Genomic DNA, 19,579 nt, shown 5'->3' on the forward strand with positions numbered 1-19,579 from the left:
GGCTGAGGGTGAGACCAGGGCAAAAGCAAGATGAGTTAGGAGGCCATTCGTGGGGTCCAGCCAGGGACGCTGGTGGGGTAGTAATAGAGAGGGGGTGAGAAATTATCAAAGACTGGATTTTTTTTTTTGCAAGTCCAGAGGGGACGGCAGTACTTCCTGGTGGTTTCTGTGAAGGGTTTGAGGTCAAGAGAGGATACATCGAAGGTTTCGGCCTCAACAACTGGAAGAAGGGGATTTCACCAAGTGAAGTAGTTAGGGATTGTCTGGGAGGGCAAATCAAGAATGTGAGACATCCACGGGGATGTTCCTTTGTGTAGGAGAAGGGTCTGGCTGGAGATATAAACATGGGAACCTGTCCACTTGCCAGATCACACTTACAGCCATGATACGGATAAGATGACCAAGGGTGTGAGCGCACGGATCACAGAGAAGAGGCCCAAGGATTAGGTCCTGGGCATTTCAACAGCACAGGAGGAGAACCCAGCCAAGGGAAGCTTACAGCAGTGGCTAATGAAGTCAGCAGAGAGCCAAGGGTGTGCAGTGACAGGACCACCACACAAGGAGATGACCAAGGAGAGAAGAGGGCTCAACAGTTCCAAGTATGAGCCATAGGCAAGACCTCGGAGGACTGACCTGGAGAAGTGACAAAGTAGAGGATACTAGGAAGGCCTGACCAGAGCCTTTTCAGCAGAGGGATGGGGAGACCCCTGGCTGGAGCAAAGAGACAAGGCGGAAATAAGGGCTGGTGTTTGGAGTAGACACCAGACTTCTCTGATGAGAAGAGAAAGAAAGTTAACTATGGGGAAAGCGGAACCCACGAGAGGATTGTTGTTGGTGGGAGTCAGCTCAGCCGGCTGTAGGCAGATGGGAATGACCTAGGACTCAGGAGATAAGAAAGAGAGATTCAGGGGATGGAGAGTTGGCTAAGGGACCTCAGGCAGGAGCAGAGCCCGTGCCCTGGGGTCTCAGGTAAGGGGCCAAGGCCAGGATGCGGAGATTCAGTGAAGACAGCACTGAAGTTCTGCTTGGGTGCTGTATTTGTCTTAGTGACATAGAAGCTGATGTTGGAGGCTGAAAATGAAGATGGAGGAGGAGCCAGAGGAGGGACAGAGCAGGCAGCAGGGGGAGAGGATAGGGGATCAACAGTCCTGGAGGAGAAAGAATGGGACTACTGGGGTCATGGGACTGCTGGGCCAGCCCCAGATTCAATCAGAGGTTGTAAAAGCCAGACCCACCCCGCCTCTCCTCAGCACACAAAGAGGACAGGGGATAAGAGAAGACCGAAATGCCTCGGAACAGCAGGGATACCAAGTTTTAAACAAAACAGGAAATTCTGTCCAACTCAGTCTGTTCACACGCTTGAATAAAATCGCCCGCATTGAGGTCACTCCCCAAAGAGGAGTCACTGGCTGAGGCCAAGGGATCTGGGTGCCTTTCCATCCACTCAGGGTTGGAAGAAAGCCTGTGTGCACCTGTGAAGATACACACGAGAAAGGGAAGCAAGCAGTGGAGACAAAGCCTACCCACACGGGCAGCCCAACCACAGAGTCCGACTTTTCTCATGAGTTTCTGTCTGCTCTCTCTCAGCAGGAGCGAACTCCATAGCAGGAGAGGAGCTGTACGGCTGAGCCACCAATCTCCCTCTTTTCTGGAAAGGCAGCATCTTTTGCATAAAGAGAACAACGTGAGGGAGCTCACCGCTGTGCCGCGTCTCACTAAGTCAGCGAAGCTCAGTGGTGGGTCTGTCCTGGGCACTGGAGGCATTGGGTGTCCCCTCGCCGCCTCGGGCTGAGCGGGCTCCGAGGGTGGTGTATCCCGCCGTCTGCCTCGGGCGTGAACTCTGGCCCTGCCGGTCATCGCTGTCCTGAATCCGATGGCCCTGAAGGGGAGAGGCCTTTAAAGAACACAGTCATGTTAGACATCTCTGCACTGTTGCCTGGGATTTTTTTTTTTTTAACTGTAAGCATCAGGTTACTAACTACACATGATTGCCAACCACACCAACAAAAGGGATTGCTGCTAAATTAGTTAGAGGAGTGTCCCGTAATAAAAGACAGGGAACCTGGGAAGATACTCATTGGAGTTTAAGAAGATTGTTGATTGTGATTTTTTTCCTCACGTGGATTCACAAGACACTATGGTCAAAGTGCTTGCTGGGACTACTCAGGTGTGTCCTGAGATCTCACCTACGAGGCATCCCCAGAGCACAGTGAGGAGCCCAATGTCCCCTAGACTTTAACACACTCACACCCTTAAACTGCTACAACATACACATACCCAAACTGCTACCACACACACACACCCACACACACCCTTAAACCTCGACTCCACCGGTCTCCGGTCTTGGTCCTCTGGACTCGGCCCACACAGCTCACCTTCCGTCTTTCCTCCTCTGAGATTAGGAAGATCTGTGTGTGATGCGCCCACAGTTGTGTGCCCTCGGGTCCCTCTCCTCTAGCCCCACGGTGTCTGAACACCAATTTCTGCGGGGTTAGAGGTGCAGACCTCCTTTCCAAAAGAGTTATCCCTCCTCAGGACACAGTCCTGTGCCCCCAAAGCAGTCACCAAGCAGAGGTGGGACTGGAGAGAGGACAAGCCCGACTGCCTTGCGGGACGTACCTCACCGCCCCCGCCAGCAGGGCCCACCCCAATTTCAATTTCAACCCTGCTGCCCCGCCTCTTCCGGCGCCGCCTCCATCTCGGCCCAAGTGCAGCCGACTCTGAGTCGCACCTGGCGAAGTTGAGCGATGCTCCCAGTGTTGGTGGGAGGGGTTGAGGGGCTGCTCTGCCTGCCCTCAGGCCCACCTGATCCTGCCTCTCAGCCATTCACCGATTAACCCGCCAGGTGATTTTACCAAATGAGGTGCACTTGAAACTCCAGAAACTGATGTCCTTGGCACAGTAATTGTTGTTGTTGTTAAGCTGCTAAGTCATGTCTGACTTCTGTGACAACCCCATGGACTACAGCCTGGCCCGTTACAGCCCAATCCTCTGTCCATGGGATTCCCATGCAAGAATACTGGAGTGGGTTGCCCTTTCCTTCTTCAGAGAATATCCCCAATCCAGGGATTGAACCCACATCTCCTGCTTGGCAGGCGGATTCTTTACCCCTGAGCCACCTGGGAAGCCCTTAGCACTTAATACTTGAACTAAATCCCTGCTGTTGCCAATGTAGCCAAGTTGTAGCTGCTGTGACCGTCTTTGGACTCTAACGTTGGCTCCTCCCTAATCGTCTCCTGGCACACACATCCCTACAAGAGGATTTGCAGTGATTTGTAAGCCAAGTATTGGAGGTCGTTTTTGCAGATGATATTTGTCGTATTCTGCCTGCAATGCAGGAGACGCAGGTTCTGTCCCTGGGTTGGGAAGATCCCCCCAGAGGAGGAAACAGCAACCCACTCCTATTCTTGCCTAGGAAATCCCATAGACAGTCTGGCAGGCTACAGTCCATGGGGTTGCAGAATAGGACACGACTGAGCATATGTGTCAATTGTTTCCAGGTTTTGTCATTCTCTGGCTTTGCCACTTAAAGTAAAAAAGTAAAAGTAAAGTGAAAGTCACTCAGTCGTGTCCATCTCTTTGCGACCCCATGGACTATACAGTCTATGGAATTCTCCAGGCCAGAATACTGGAGTGGATAGCCTTTCCCTTCTCCAGGGGATCTTCCCAACCCAGGGATTGAACCCAGGTCTCCTGCATTGCAGGCAGATTCTTTACCAGCTGAGCCACAAGGGAACACATTTTTTTTAATCGTGAATTCTTTAATATTTTCATAGTTGCATTGTTCTGCATTTAATTCCTTGATGTACACACTGAACACCCATTTTAATTACGAGAAAGTTACTGACACTTGAATAACCCTCACCTTACTCACTGCTTTGAAATTCATTGTTATCCAACAGAAACCTGTGTGCACACTCAGCTCTAAACCTAAACTCAATTCTGCACTGTCCAGGGTGCTCCAGTAACAACATTTTGTTTGCCATATCTTGAAATGATCCTAAAGATTAAAAAAGCCTAAAGGTGCTCAAAAATTTCTGCCTGTTCTTTTAAATATATTTTTTCAAATGAACTTGAGAATCCTTGCAATGAGTTCTAGACTATAACAAATTCTGTCATCCTGTTAATTTGAGGTTCTTTTGAATCTAGATGTTGATTTAGTTCTCCCAAGTTGCAGAGTCCTCACTAAGATTTCCCTGGAATATCCGTGTGTTCAGGCTTCCCACATGGCTCAGTGGTAAAGAATCAGCTCCCCAATGTAGGGGATGCAGGAGACTCGGGTTTGATCCTTGGGTCGGGAAGATCCCCTGGAGAAGGAAATGGCAACTCACTCCAGAATTCTTGCCTGGGAAATTCCATGGACAGAGAACCCTGGCGAGCTGTAGTACAAGGGGTTGTAAAAGAGTCGGACACGCCTGAGCAACTAACACTTTCACTTTTTCCAGGCATCTCAGGTTAATGAATTTAGCTCTTTTCTACGCATAGGAAGATACAAGAGTCTGGGCTTGTTGACATCACTCCTTTGATAAGCACCTTTGCTGTCTAGGGCTGGTATTCTGTTCTTTCCCATCCTGAGTCCCCATCTGGGTGCACAGATGGGGGTGGCTGTAGTGGCTGAGGGCTTGGCAATGAGCCATCTGTTCCCATCCTGAGTCCCCTCGTGGCTCATGGCAGGAGAGGGCAGCTGCCGCGACTATGGTAGCAACATCTTTTGTTTACTGATATGGCAGTAAAGGATTTTCATCCACAAGGAAAATAAGGAGACCGAAGCTGAGATTGACACAGCAGTGGAAGTGCGGAGCCTTAACCACTGCACTCCCAGGGAAGTCCCAAGAAATCATTTAGCCTTAACTAGAATATTCAGTTCAGTTCAGTTCGACCCCATGGACTGCAGCACGCCAGGCCTCCCTGTCCATCACGAACTCCTGGAGTTTAGATTCATGAAGACTAAAGATCAATCAGAAACAGATACCAAGGAGCGTGGGACTTGAGATACAAATTAGATCCACACTAGGATCTGCCAGTTCCTGAAACAAGTGGGACAGAGCTGGAAGCAGCCCCTAAGCCTCCTAGCCCAACGGGATGGACTTTTGTTGGAGGAGTGGGATGAGAAAGCCAGGGCAGTCGTTACTAACTGATTACTGTACTCTTCCCAGCCAGACCTGGATGTGGCCTCAGATTTTCTTAAACAGAGCTCCAGAATCCCAGAACCAACCAACTGGAGTTGGACATCAAGATGAAGCCTGACCCAACAAAACTATAACTCAAAAAGACGCATGCACCCTATGTTTGTAACAGCACCATTCACAATAGGCATGACATGGAAACAGCCTAAACGTCCACTGACAGCTAAATGGATAAAGAAAATGGAGATATACATATATGCACTGAGATCACTGCAGATGGTGACTGCAGCCATGAAATTAAAAGCCGCTTACTCCTTGGAAGGAGAGTTATGACCAACCTAGACAGCATATTGAAAAGCAGAGACATTACTTTGTCAACAAAGGTCCGTCCAGTCAAGGCTATGGCTTTTCCAGTGGTCATGTATGGATGTGAGAGTTGGACTGTGAAGAAGGCTGAGCGCTGAAGAATTGATGCTTTTGAACTGTGGTGTTGGAGAAGACTCTTGAGAGTCCCTTGGACTGCAAGGAGATCCAACCAGTCCATCCTAAAGGAGATCAGTCCTGGGTGTTCATTGGAAGGACTAATGCTGAGGCTGAAACTCCAATATTTTGGCCACCTCATGTGAAGAGTTGACTCATTGGAAAAGACCCTGATGCTGGGAGGGATTGAGGGCAGGAGGAGAAGGGGATGACAGAGGATGAGATGGCTGGATGGCATCACCAACTCGATGGACGTGGGTTTGGGTGGACTTGGGAGTTGGTGATGGACAGGGAGGCCTCAGATCAGATCAGATCAGATCAGTCGCTCAGTCGTGTCCGACTCTTTGCGACCCCATGAATCGCAGCAGGCCAGGCCTCCCTGTCCATCACCAACTTCCAGAGTTCACTCAGACTCACGTCCATTGAGTCAGTGATGCCATCCAGCCATCTCATCCTCTGTCGTCCCCTTCTCCTCCTGCCCCCAATCCCTCCCAGCATCAGAGTCTTTTCCAATGAGCCTGGCGTGCTGCAATTCATGGGGTCGCAAAGACACAATTGAGCAACTGAACTGAACTGAACTGATATACACTGAAATACTACTCAGCCACAAAAAAATGAATAATGCCATTTACAGCTACATGGATGGCCCTGCTGCTGCTAGTCGCCTCAGTTGTGTCCGACTCTGTGCGACCCCATAGACGGCAGCCCTAGAGATTATCACACTATGTGAAGTAAATCAGAAAGAGAAAGACAAATATGACATGGTATCACTTATATGTTAAATCTAAAACACAACATGAAAGAAAGTGAAAGTGTCAGTCGCTCAGTTGTGTCCCACTCTTTTGCGACCCCATGGACTGTAGCCTGCCAGGCTCCTCTGTCCATGGAATTTCCCAGGCAAGAATACTGGAGTGGGTTGCCGTTTCTTTCTCCAGGGGATCTTCCCGACCCAGGGATCAAACCCGCGTCTCCTGCCTCTCCTGCATTGGCGGGTGGATTCCTTACCACTGAGCCATCTATACATAACAGAAACAGACTCACAGGCATAGAGAAGACTCGTGGTTGCCAGGGGGTAAGGAGGCGGGGGAAGGACAGACGGGAAGTTTGGGATTAGCAGATGCAAACTATTAAATAGAGAGTGGAAAAACAACAGGGTCCTACCGTACAGCCCAGGGAGCTATATTCAATATCCTGTGATAAACCATAATGGAAAAGAATAGCAAAAAGAATATGTATGGATAACTGAATCACTTTGCTGTACAGCACAAATTAATGCATTGTAAGTCAGCTATACTAAAATAAAACAATAAGTTTAAAGAAGCTATGACCGAGAATGTTGGAAAAACTAATATACATATATCAGCATTCTCATTTATTTATTCTGCCGATGGAGACATAAAGTGCTTCCATGGATCAGCTGTAGTAATTGATGCTGCTATGAAAATGGGTGTACAAATATCTTTGAGATCTTGCTTTGAATTCCTTTAGGTATACACGTAAAAGTGTAGTTGCTGGTAATTCTAAGTTTTTTGGTAACCACCACAGTGTTCCTTAGGGCTTCCCTGGTGGCTCAGATGGTAAAGCGTCTGCCTACAATGCAGGAGACCCGGGTTCGATTCCTGGATTGGGAAGATCCCCTGGAGAAGGAAATGGCAATCCACTCCAGCACCCTTGCCTGGAAAATCCCATGGACGGAGGAGCCTGATAGGCTACAGTCCATGGGGTCGCAAAGAGTTGGACTGAGCGACTTCACTTCACAGTGTTCCTTAGTGGCTGCAGCATTTTAAACTCCCACCAACTGTGTACAAAGGTAACAATTCCTCCACACCCTCCCCAACACTTGTCTTTTGTCTCTTTGATAGCAGCCCTTGCGATGGATGTGAGGTGGCACCTGCTTGTAGTTCTCCGTTTGTGTTTGCCAACGATTAGTAACGCTGAGCATCTTTTCACGTTTGTTGGCCACTTGTATATACTTTGGAAATCATGTCTATCCAACTCCTTTGCACGTTTTTTATTGTAACGTTAGTTTTCTGTTATTGGATTATGAGTTCCTTATATATCCTTACATTGTTTCTGTATATCCTGAATATTAACTCCTCATGTTGTTGTTTAGCCGCTAAGTCGTGTCCAACTCTTTGCAACCCTATGGACAGTAATTCTCCAGGCTCCTCAGTCCAAAGGGTTCTCCAGGCAAGAATACCTGAACCGAGTTGCCATTTCCTTCTCCAGGAAATCTTCCCAACCCAAATGTTGAACTCGAGTCTCCTGCATTGGCAGCCAGATTCTTTGCCACTGAGCCACCAGGGAAGCCCAACCCCTTATGAATAATTTTCAAATATATTCTCTCATTCCCTCAGTTGCCTGTTTTTTTTTTTTTAACTCTGTGTATTGTGTCCTTTGATGACTTTTAATTTTGATGCAGTCCACTTACATATTTTTATTTTGTCGCCGGTGATTCTGGTGTCACATCCAGGAAATCACTGCTGACCTTTGAGGACCTACTTTATTGACGGGAGACTGTGTTTAATGTTGTGTGGCAGTCTGGGTGGGGGGGAGTCTGGGGGAGGATGGATCCAGGTACAGGTATGACTGAGTCCCTTTGCTGTTCACCTGAAACTGTCACAACATTGTTTGTAAATCGGCTATACCCCTAATATGAGTAAAAATTTCAATAAAAATAAATACATAAAAAAGGAAAAAAAAAAAAAGAAAGCATTGCCAAACCCAATGTCATGTAGCTTTTGCCCTGTTTTGTTCAAGTTTTATAGATTTTGCTCATATGTTTACATATTTGATCAGTTTTGAATTAATCTTTGTATATGGCATAAAGTGAGGATCCAACTTTATAATTCTATGAATATTTATGGCATTTCTTCCTGTTTCTCCCCCAACCTTGGCCATTACACAAGCTTCCCACTCTCTTCCCATGTGGATGCCTCCACCGAAGCAGCTGTCTGCACCTGGAGTAGACAGCCATGAGGTGGCGCTGTTGTCTCTTGTGAATATTGGTGACGCTAAATCTACATCAGCATAATTATGGAGTGGGCTTCCGTGGGGCTTCAGTGATAGCTCAGTTGGTAAAGAATCTGCCTGCAACGCAGGAGATCCCGGTTCTATTTCTGGCTCGGGAACATCGGCTGGAGAAAGGATAGGCTACCCACTCCAGTGTTCTTGGGCTTCCCTTGTGGCTCAGCTGATAAAGAATCTGCCAGCAGTGCAGGAGACTTGGGTTCAATACCTGGATTGGGACGATCCCCTGGAGAAGGGAAAGGCTACCCACTCCATTGTTCTGGCCTGGAGAATTCCAGGGACTGTATTGGGTCGCAAAGAGTTGGACACGACAGAGCGACTTTCACTTACAATTATGGAATGTGCTGCGATGCAGGAGACCCAAGTTCAGTTGGATCAGGAAGATCCCCTGGAGAAAGGAATGGCTACCTACTCCAGTATCCTTGCCTGGAGAATTCCATGGACAGAGGAGCCTGGCGAGCTACAGTTCATGGGGTTGCAAAAAGTCAGGCAACGACTGAGACCGAGCGACAAGCACAGACAAGGCCTTTCCATAGGCCTTCGCATCACTTGATCCTCTCAGTGACCCGCAGGAGGAGGTAGTGAGTCACAGAGAGGCAAAGTTGCTTACCCAAAGTCACAGAGCTAGGAAGTATCAGAGACAAGATTTTATTCCATAAGCTAGAGGCAGAAGATTTCTGTAGTGAAATTGTAACACCAGCTGTCCCTGCCTGGGGAAAGGCTATTTTTTTTTTTTTTCCTTTTTTAGATGCTTCCTACCCTTTAGGTGTTAAGATGGTTTTTCTTCTATGAAATATGGAGAGAGTAGATTCGTGGTGGCTTTTTGTGTCCTTAGTAACCAAAATTAAAAATTCCTGGAAATTCTCTAGAGTTCCAGTGGTACAGTAAAAGTACAGCACAGGGATAAAGTGATTTAATATAAGTATATACACACATGTACTTTTTCAGAACCTCTTTCATTATAGATTATTAGCATTTATTTAGATATTTATTTTTAAAAATTTAAATTATAGTTTATTTACAATATGATATTAGTTTCAAGTGTATAGCATGGTGATTGAGTTATACATACGTATGTAATCTGGTTTTTTTTTTCAGATTCTTTTCCATCTATGTTTAAAGAAAACAGGCCTTTTTGAATCAGGAGTTTGTGACAAACCACAGCAAGGTGCTTGCATGGCATTAGGACATTAAAAAAAATTAAAATATGTGCCCGTGGCTGGAGTTCTGTGCTTCCACTGTAGGGGGTACAGGTTCGATTCCTGGTCAGGGAACTAGGATACCGCATGGACAGTGCACAGCCTAAATTAATTAATTACTTAAATTAATTACCCCTGTAGGTAGATATTTGTGGCCTCCACAATACACTATAGGATTCCTCTTCTAAATAAAAGTAAAATTGTTTTTGTACAACACCACCCACATGTACAAATGTAAGACCATCTTCCCAGGAATAAGTGCGCAGTCTGAGTTTAATTTCCATACATTTTGCTTTCCTGATTTCATAGGGTCAGAGTCACCTCTTTAAGCCTCCCAAAATCACATTAATTGGATCTTTTAAGGCCCATGTAGCTTCCCCAGACTGTCTCTTGCACTTCAAAATTTAGTTGTTGAGAGAATGCTTCCGGCCCAAAAAGTCTTAAGAACTCCCTAGTTCCTATGAGATAATGGGAGGTGGACTCATTGAAAAATAAGCCATGAAAGAGGTGCATCCAGGTATCAGGGATGTGAGTCCCCTGGTAAGTGGTTCTTCTTTTGTGTTTTTTTTTTTTTTTTTTTTGCCGACCTGCCCCTTCGCAGCTCTCAACACTACAGCAGAAGCGAGTGGGTCCCCGAGAACCACAAGCTGCTGTGGGGGAAGAGGGACCTGAACACCTGGAACACTCCCTCCCCCGCCAGAACACCCCCACAGTGACTGGGGACCAACAGTACCCCTGTGTTTGCAGGCACGATTGCCCCTCCCTTAAGTCGGGACCCAGAGGTGCATCCAAGCAGAGCCCCCTTGTTGCCAGTAGACAGCCCAGTGACACCAGAGGCGAGGCTGTGCTGAGATGTGGGCTCTGCCTTTACTGCTGGTGGCCCTGATTCTGCCAAAGGCACAGTGAGAAGCAGCCTGTCGCTAGGCTCCCCTCACCGCCTGCCCAGGCTTTGCTGGACACAGAAGTGTCGGGTCATCACCCAGCTCACTTTCCTCTGGTTTGAGATCCACACTCCCAGGGTCTAAGCAGCAAAAGCTGACCTAAAGAACAGTTTGCTCAAGAAGCAGCCAGAGCTCAGGTTCCTGTATCCTGGACCTCGCCTCTGGTCTCTTTGTTCCTAACACAAACTTATCTCCCATCTGTGCATCCCTCCAGGAAACTGGAATCCCAAGACCTCACAGAGTGTGTGAAGAGAAGGAGGGAGGCAGAATAAGGCGGAGCAGAAGACACCTAATGCCCAGATCTTGGTTTTAAAAGCCACGCTCCAAACAAAGAAACCAGGCCTTCCTGGAGGAGTAGCTGATTCACAAGGAGGCAAGATTCACAAAACAGCCAGGACTTCCGATTCCTGCTGAGATCTGACCCCATCATTTTTTTATTATTATCCTTATTACTTTCTATTTTGTGAAAAGGTAACATATGTTTATAATAACTTTTTAAAAAGCACACTGCTGGAAAGAGTGCACAATTCAGAGTAAGTCTCCCTTCCCTTACGTCAGTGAAGGGAACAGGACCCATCAGTAGAGAGAACGGAGCCACACACAGCAAGAGAAAATCCATCAGCCTCACACAACCAGAGATACTGCTGTTTGGCTTGTCCTTTTTGTCTATCAAATCCACCCCCCCACCCCCTCCACATCTTTCCATCAGCTTAAGTGACTCAGAGCGAGTGTTTTTTCTCTCCCGAGAGCCTTGACTGAGATCTGCTTTAGCAGCTCGATAACATAATTGTATCACTTCGCTAAATTAACAATCCTGTGTACACCAAGAATCTCCATAAACATGATGTCATTTGATGCTTATCCTCACAGGTGCACTGGGAGATGAATAGACAAGTAAAATTAACACCTGTCCCATTTTATAGATGAGAAAACAGACTTAGAGAATAAGGAATGATGTGCAGAAGGCCATGGCTGTGAAGCAGGAGCCAGGCATCCTGGAGCCCTGAGACCATCGGGAACAGTTTTCACTCCCTCCCATCCTCTCCAGGCCTCACTCAGAGGCACGTGTTCTGACTGGAGACTTAAATATAAAAGCTGTACCTATAAAACTCTTAGGAGAAAACATAGGGCAAATAGGCAGAATCCTGGTTTTGGATATGGTTTCTTAGATACGGCATCAAAATCACAAGTAACAAAAAATACATGAATTGGACTTCATAAAAATTTAAAACTTAAAAAAAAACCATTTTTGCAGTATCTTACTAGGCCACTGTCAAGAAAGAAAAAAGCCTACATAATGGGAGAAAATATTTGCATATTATATGTGTAATAAGAGTCTAGTATCCAGAATACATAAAGAATTCATGCAGCTCACCAACTAAAAGACAATTCAGCTTAAAATGAGCAAAAGACTAGAATAAAATTTCTCCAGAAAAGTTATACAAATGGCTCACAGGCATATGAAAAGATGTACAACATCATTAGTCATTAAGAAAATGCAAATCAAAATCACAATCGGATACTACTTCACACCCATTGGGATGACTTTAATTTTTAAAAAGGAAAATTGTTTTGGCAAGGATGCGAAAAGAATTTAAATCCTTGTACACTGCTGGTAGTAATATGAAATGGTACAATCGCTACGGAAAAGAATATGGAGGTTTCTCAAAACATTAAGCATAGAATGGCCATATGACCGATGTCTTTGTCAGCCTGGACTGTTGAAATACCACAGACTGGTTGGCTTATAAACAGCAGAGATTTATTTCTCACAGTTCTGAAGGCTAGAAAGTCCACAATCAAGACAATGACAAATTCAGTGTCTGACGAGAGCTACCTCCTGATTTCTAGATGGCTGTCTTCTTGCTGTATTTTCACATGGTGCAAGAGGCCGGAGAGCTCTCAGGATCTAAGGACACTAATCCCATTCATGAGGGATCCATCCCCCTGACCCAATCACCTCCAAAAGGCCCCACCTCCAAATACTGTCACATTGGGGATTAGGTATCAACACGTAAATTTGAAGAGAACATAAACTCTTAACTTGTAGCACCCAGAAATTATACTCCTAGGTATCAAATACCCAAGTTAAAAATGTTTGTCCACATAAAATCTTCTTTGCCAATGTGTACAGTTCTATTCATAGAAGAACTCTATAACAGCCAAGAGGTAGAAACCATCCAGATGTCCATCAACTAATGAGTGGAGAAACAAAACGTGGGTATGTCCACATAATGGAATATTCTTAAGTCATAAAACGGAATGAAGTACTGGTGTGTGCTGTAACATGGATGAACCTCAAAAATATTACAGTATGTCAAGGAAGCTGGATATAAGGGCCACATATCAGCTCATTTAATTTAATGAAATCTCCAGAACAGGCAGACTCATAGGTACAAAAAGCAGATGCGTGGTTGCCGAAAGTTGTGGGGAAGGGGGAAGTGGGGAGAGGCTGCTTAATGGGTACGGGGTTTCCTTTTGAGGCGAAGAAGTGTTCTGGAACTAGAGAGTGGTGATGGCTCAGCACACTGGGAGTACATGCCACTGGACTGTCCAGTTTAAAATTGTTACAATGGTGAATGCTATGTGAATATCACCACAGTAAATTTAAAAGGCTTGCTGGTGGACAGAATGTGGGATGAGAAAGTAAGAAGAAAGTCAAGGCTCTCTTGGGCTTTCTTAAGGAGTTGTGGACTGGAGGAGCCTTAAGCACTGACTGCATGACAATCTCTACCATACCCATTCTCTTCTTTGTCTAGGCATGCTGGTTCCCACCCCAGGGCCTTTGCACCTCCTCTCCCACGTGCCTGGAAAGATTGAGATCTGCATTTATTGACAGAGAGGGATGTTCATTTTCTAAGTGGAAAAGTAGGTCAGTTTTTTTTCTATTCATGTTCATAGAAACAGATGAACACATTCCACGAAATAATTTTATTAGCACAATGTTTTCAACTGCAAGTAAGAGAAAACTCTGGGTCGGTGGCTTCACAATGAGGCCATGCTATTGCACCAGTAATCAGTGTCAGTTCAGTCGCTCAGTCGTGTCCGACTCTTCGCGACCCCATGAATCGCAGCACGCCAGGCCTCCCTGTCTGCTTTTCAATTCCAAATTCATTCTTCCATAATAAATGGAACTGTTCAGGGATCCCTGGCCATAAGCCACAGAAGCTGCCTTTGGCTAACTTAAGCAAAAGGCAATAAACTGGAGGAAAAATGCGTTTTCCCAGAGTTCAACGGAGGCTTCTCGGTAATAGGACTGCGTTAACGCTGTCTCATTTATACTGAGCACGATGCTGAGTCTTCTCAGTAGAGGGCGCTAAAGGGACACTGCAGGAGGAACAGGCCTTCCTCACTGGTTCTGGCAGTTGCACAAGGGGTCAGCTGCACAGGTATGAGACAAAGCATAGGTAGCAGTGAGTCAGATGGTGGGATTCTCAGACCCTGAAGAGGGTTTTGTGACCCAGGAAAGATTTCCTGCTCTGATCTCAAGGAGATTGCGACTCAACAAGCTGACCTTCGGTACCAGCGCCCCTAGTGGTGAGTGGTCTAACTGCAGCAGAGAGAGCCAAGCTCAGGGTCCAAGTTCAGTCAGTTCAGTCGCTCAGTCGTTTCGGACCCTTTGCGACCCCATGAATTGCAGCACACCAGGCCTCCCTGTCCATCACCAACTCCCGGAGTTCACTCAAACCCACGTCCATCGAGTCAGAGATGCCATCCAGCCATCTCATGCTCTGTCGTCCCCTTCTCCTCCTGCCAATCCCTCCCAGCATCAGAGTCTTTTCCAATGAGTCAACTCTTCACATAAGGTGGCCAAAATACTGGAGTTTCAGCTTCAGCATCATTCCCTCCAAAGAACACCCAGGGCTGATCTCCTTCAGAATGGACTGGTTGGATCTCCTCGCAGTCCAAGGGACTCTCAAGAGTCTTCTCCAGCACCACAGTTTAAAAGCATCAATTCTTTGGCGCTCAGCTTTCTTCACAGTCCAACTCTCACATCCATACATGACCACTGGAAAAACTATAGCCTTGACTAGATGGACCTTTGTTGGCAAAGTAATGTCTCTGCTTTTGAATATGCTATCTAGGTTGGCCATAACTTTCCTTCCAAGGAGTAAGCGTCTTTTAATTTCATGGCTGCAATCACCATCTGCAGTGATTTTGGAGCCCCCAAAAATAAAAACCTGAGTCCGGGTCCAAAAAGCTGAGCAAATCCAGGTCCCATAGATGCCCATCTTCCTGTTGCCAGTAAAGCAAGCTTCATCAAATCCTTCCTTTAGGAAGAAAAGCTCCAGGTTTTCAAGGAAGGATCAGTACAAGTCACCTTCCCATACTTTGAGCTTGGTAGGAGAAGGAAAACTTCCCAGGTGGCATTAGTGGCAAAGAACCTGCCTACCAGTGCAGGAGATCTAAGAGACCTGGGTTCCATCCCTGGATTGGGAAGATCCCCTGGAGGAGGGCACAACAACCCACTCCAGTATTCTTGCCTGGAGGATCCCATGGACAGAGCCTGGAAGGCTACAGGCCATGGGTCACCAAGAGCTGGACACGACTGAAGCAACTTAGCACACAAATGCGAGAGAAGGAAAACCATGGGTTTTAGGAAACAGACACCAACGTGGGGCTTGGGTGCCCTACTTTCCTAAAGTAACTCCATCATCTTAGGGGCACAGTCAAGAACAGAACCCCTGGATCAGTCTCTTGGACCCTGAGGTCAGAATTCTGACTGCTGTTCACTTGGTTGTTCCATATTTTTGCTAAGAAGCAACTGTTTCCTATTCTCTGGGCTCCAAGGGGACCGCCACACCTACGCTGGAGATGGCGGGGTGGTAGGACTGTGAATGAGGCTGCCCTCCCTCAGCAAGGGGCCGGCGTGTGACCCAGGCCAGACCAATCAGACACTCCCTGTCTGCAACAGGACCTCAAATAGATGGAGTTCCTATCACCTGAGTGGTGGTGCCCTGAACACCCTGTCTCTGTCAGATGATTGTTCAAGGTTCTCTTGCTGGCCTTCCAGCGCTGCCTTGGTTTCACCCTTTTTCTGAGTCCTCCAGCCTCCTTTGGACTCTGGGAATGCCTGTTATCCTTCCAGTCTATGCCCTTTTGCAAAGTTAGCCAAAATCAGCAGCTGTGGCTTATGGCCAAAGGCCCCCCGACACTGACAAATGGAAAAGAGGGGACTCTGGATCCACAGCTGGATATACTGGAGTGGAGCTGGAATACTGGAATACCAGAGTGGGTTGCCATTCCCTTCTCCAGGGGATGTTTCCAACCTCTGGTTGGAGCCGTGTCTCTTATGTCTCCTGCATTGGCAGGCGGGTTCTTTACCACTAGTGCCAGCTGGGAAGCCCGTCATCCGCGACTTCATGGAGGAGTCTTTTTGCTGGTGGAGAGTGTGAAATATTATGAGCACTACCAAAATGTGACAGAGACACAAAGCCAGTCGATGCCCCTGGGGAAATGGCACAGATAAACGTGCTGGATACAGGGTTGCCACACACTTTCCATTTGTAAAAAGCAAAACCCACAATATCGGTAAAGTGCAGTACAGCAAAGCACTATGAAAAGAAGTATGCCTACAGTAGTCGTAGTAGTAATAATAATAATAATAGCATAGCAGCACAGCTATCCTTTATGGTTGTTGGCCCTTTTCCCCTAGATGTGTGTTAAGTGCTTTACATTCAGGACTTCATTTAAGTCTCATATCATTCCTATGAGGTCATCAAACTATATCCATTTTAAAGAGGAGAAAACAGGCTAGGAGACTGTGTGTAGTAGCCCCCCAATCCCGACCCCCACCGCCACATCCGAACCTGGCAAACAGCAGACAGTGACTAAGTGATGATGTCTTTCCCGGCCCCATAGAAGGAGGGTGGGCATGGCAGTGGTCGTGGTGGTGGGGTTCCCCTTGGGAGGGAGGTGCAGGCGCCGGCTCCTCGGGACGCGCGGGACCGAGGGTGTGTGTCGGGCGGGGAGGAGCCTCCGGGAGGACCTGGGCGCCCGGCGTGGCTCCCGGGAGGGTGGGGCGGCCGCGGCGGGGCCTGACGTCTGGCGCCTGGACCGTCACTCGGCGCTCGCCCCGCCCCGCCGCGGCTGCAGCAGGCGAGTGGAGCGCCCGGGAGCCGCCGCCGCCGCCGCCACCCGGACTCGGATCGCCGCGCGCGCAGCCATGGCTTCGGGGCTGGCGGGTAAGGGGGCGCAGGGTGCGGGGGCGGCGGGGGGGCAGCTCCGCAGCACGGTCCCCAGCCCTGGGCTGAGCGGCCGCCCTCCCGTCTCACCCCACAGAGGCGGAGACCCGGCAGAGGCTGCTGCGCACGGTCAAGAAGGAGGTGAGTGCCGGGCGGAGGCGGGCGGCGCGACCCCCGGGGGAGGGGGCCGCCGAAACCACCCCAGGGAAGCGTCTCCAAAGGACGCGTGGCCAGCTGGGGTGGGGGGCCCATCTGGGTGGGGGCTAACCTCCCGCAGGGCTAGAAGCAGGTGAGTTTGGGGGTGGGAGTAGGGGGGTAGGGGGGCACTGGGTGTTTTTATGCTGTGTACAGGAGCAACTGCTGCTTGAGGGCCCCCAGGCTGGGGGGGGTGGCATACCTGGATGTGTCTCGGTAGGGTCCCCTCTTGTGGAAGAGCATGTGGGTGGGTCTCATCAAGGTGAGAAACGCACCTGGGGTGGAGGGGCGGGGGGGTTGCTGCTGCCAGGGCTTGTTGAGTCGGGGAAGCCCGGATGGGGCTGCAGGCAATGGACCAGACTTCCGGAAGGGGGGAAAATTCACTTTGGGAAAATAAAGCTTCCTGCACACACCCCTCCCCTAAATTCAGTCTTAGGAGCCATCCCTAGGAGCCAGGGGACCCCTCCCTGAGAGTCCCAGGCCAGTGGGTTAAGTCCACTTGTAGGCATGTGTGTGTGCTCTCCTGGCAGGCAGGGTCCCCTGACCCCCCACCCACCCGACTCTGGCAGGAAGGTGAGAATTAGTCAAGGTTCAGCTGCCCCTCTGACCCTTCACTCTCCATGGGGTTAGCCCAGTCTAGCCTTCAGAGTTAATAGTTCATGACTTCTCACAGAGCAAGAGAATCTATAGTGATGGGTGCCTAGGGAAGCATTTAGATACCTGGACTCTGTGTGTGTGTGTGTGTGTCTGTGTGTGTGTGTACACGCACATGCCTGTGTGGGTGAGGACGTGTAGCTGTGAGTATGTGTATCTGAGCACATCCACGCATCTCCCTGGAGATATCTAAGTGTATCTCTATGTGTCCATGCATCTGTGTGTTTATCTGTTTTCTGATTATGATGTGTATCTGTGTGATGAAGGAATCTGTGAATGAGTGAGCCAGTGGCTGTGTCTGTGTGTGTGACATGGGATGGCATGAATCTGTGTGTGGATGAGTGAGGCTGCGGCCGTGTGTGTGTGTGTGTGTGTGTGTGTGTGTATTCCCCCCCATGTCACTCTGCATTCCACCACCTGGGACCCCATCAATGCCGAGGCTGCCTCACCTCTGCGTTCTGAGCACTCAGCTCTCGGCGGAGGGGGCTGGCCTGGTTCTGTGCCTCCGTGTGTGCTGAGGGTGTCGGTGTCTGGGGGCAGTGCTGACCACCAAAAAGACCCTCCCCACACGGTGGCAGCCAGCCAGCCACCAAGGGCAGTCTCAGAGCTGGGACCTGTTGCTGCCCCTCCCCCCTCGGGAGCGTGGGCGTGTGTCTGTGTGTGTCTCCGTGTGTGGCACGTCCCGCTGTTGCTGAAAGGATCTGTTCCAGGCTGATTGCACATTCTAGTGTCTCTGAGTAAGGAGACATACACATGAAATCCCTCAGAAAGGCCCAGAACTTTTACGCTCACAGAGACCCCTGTGGGGACCTGAAGAGAGCTCTGTCTAGACCCTCTTTCCATTGAAAGCTACACATTCAGATGACTGTTTCAGGGGAGAGTGGGTATAGACCGCCCCCTCCAAAAGCCTTCAGAGTAAAAACCTGCAATTTTTGTGTTCGTTGTTTCATTAAACCCAGATGTTCTATGTTCTCTCCAGGGGTTTTCACCCAGAATGGCTGTGTTTTTAAGGAAATGGTTCCACTGAGGGTCGGGGGCGTGGGGGCCAGGGCTACAAGCAGAAGAGATTGTGAGCATGTTGGAGGGAGTGATTTCTGCTCTGGGCAGGCGTCCAGCTGAGGCCCTAAACCCAGCTCTGCCACCAGCTCCCTCAATGCCCTTACGAGTTCCTTCCCCTCTCCGGGACTCAGTTTCTCCATGTCTGGAGGAGAAAGCACTGGCCCAGTGTCCTTGGAGGTCTCATCCATGTCAGTCTGCTTTGGGCTATTGGCCACGTTGTGGGGGACACTTTGCCCCTGGTGGTCGAGGGCTGCATTTTCTCCTGTGAGCCTCTGAGTTTGACGATTGGGATGAGCTTTCTGCCTGACTGGAGGCCAAGGCCATCTGGTCTAAGGGACCTTTGCCATCCCGCTTGATGCCTGGGCAGGGGTGGGTGGGGGTGCAGAGGCAGACCTTGCAAGTTTGGGAAAGAACTCAAGTATCCATTGACCCTGAAGTGCAGTCAGAGGGCAGGACTTTGCAAGCTGATGGCTGATTCTAAAATTTGCATTTCTCAGGGCTCATCATTTTGGTAATTAGTGCTTCCACTTCCTGGAGGCTACTCCAAGCTGTATCCTGTGTGCACAGTAATTTTATGAGGTCAGTGAGGTTGTCCCCATTTTACAGACACAGAAACTGAGGCTCACAGAGGAGTGAGTTCCTCACAAGCACACAGCCCAGAAGGGACAGACCCTCCCAAGCCTGGTCTGGCATCAGAGCCAGGCTCTTAC

General features: G+C 48.7%; 1 protein-coding gene and 1 non-coding gene across 3 annotated transcripts in view; both read left to right on the forward strand.

Annotated features, from left to right (window-relative positions):
- The first annotated feature begins 7,165 nt into the window (after nucleotides 1–7,165).
- Nucleotides 7,166–7,237, forward strand: TRNAC-ACA (transfer RNA cysteine (anticodon ACA)). Its single transcript has one exon. It is a non-coding gene; the product is annotated as a tRNA-Cys (tRNA).
- A 9,615-nt stretch (nucleotides 7,238–16,852) lies between these two features.
- Nucleotides 16,853–19,579, forward strand: part of SGSM1 (small G protein signaling modulator 1) — a 73,732-nt gene continuing 71,005 nt past the window's right edge. For both annotated transcript variants that reach the window (XM_019977971.2, XM_070769743.1), the window contains exons 1-2: nucleotides 16,853–16,961; nucleotides 17,059–17,102. In XM_019977971.2, the coding sequence (XP_019833530.2) occupies nucleotides 16,943–16,961; nucleotides 17,059–17,102 (63 nt within the window). In that variant the 5' untranslated portion in view covers nucleotides 16,853–16,942. The remainder of the gene's footprint in view (nucleotides 16,962–17,058; nucleotides 17,103–19,579) is intronic.

The sequence above is a fragment of the Bos indicus genome, chromosome 17 (assembly GCF_029378745.1).
Source record: "Bos indicus isolate NIAB-ARS_2022 breed Sahiwal x Tharparkar chromosome 17, NIAB-ARS_B.indTharparkar_mat_pri_1.0, whole genome shotgun sequence".
Taxonomy (NCBI): Eukaryota; Metazoa; Chordata; class Mammalia; order Artiodactyla; family Bovidae; genus Bos; species Bos indicus.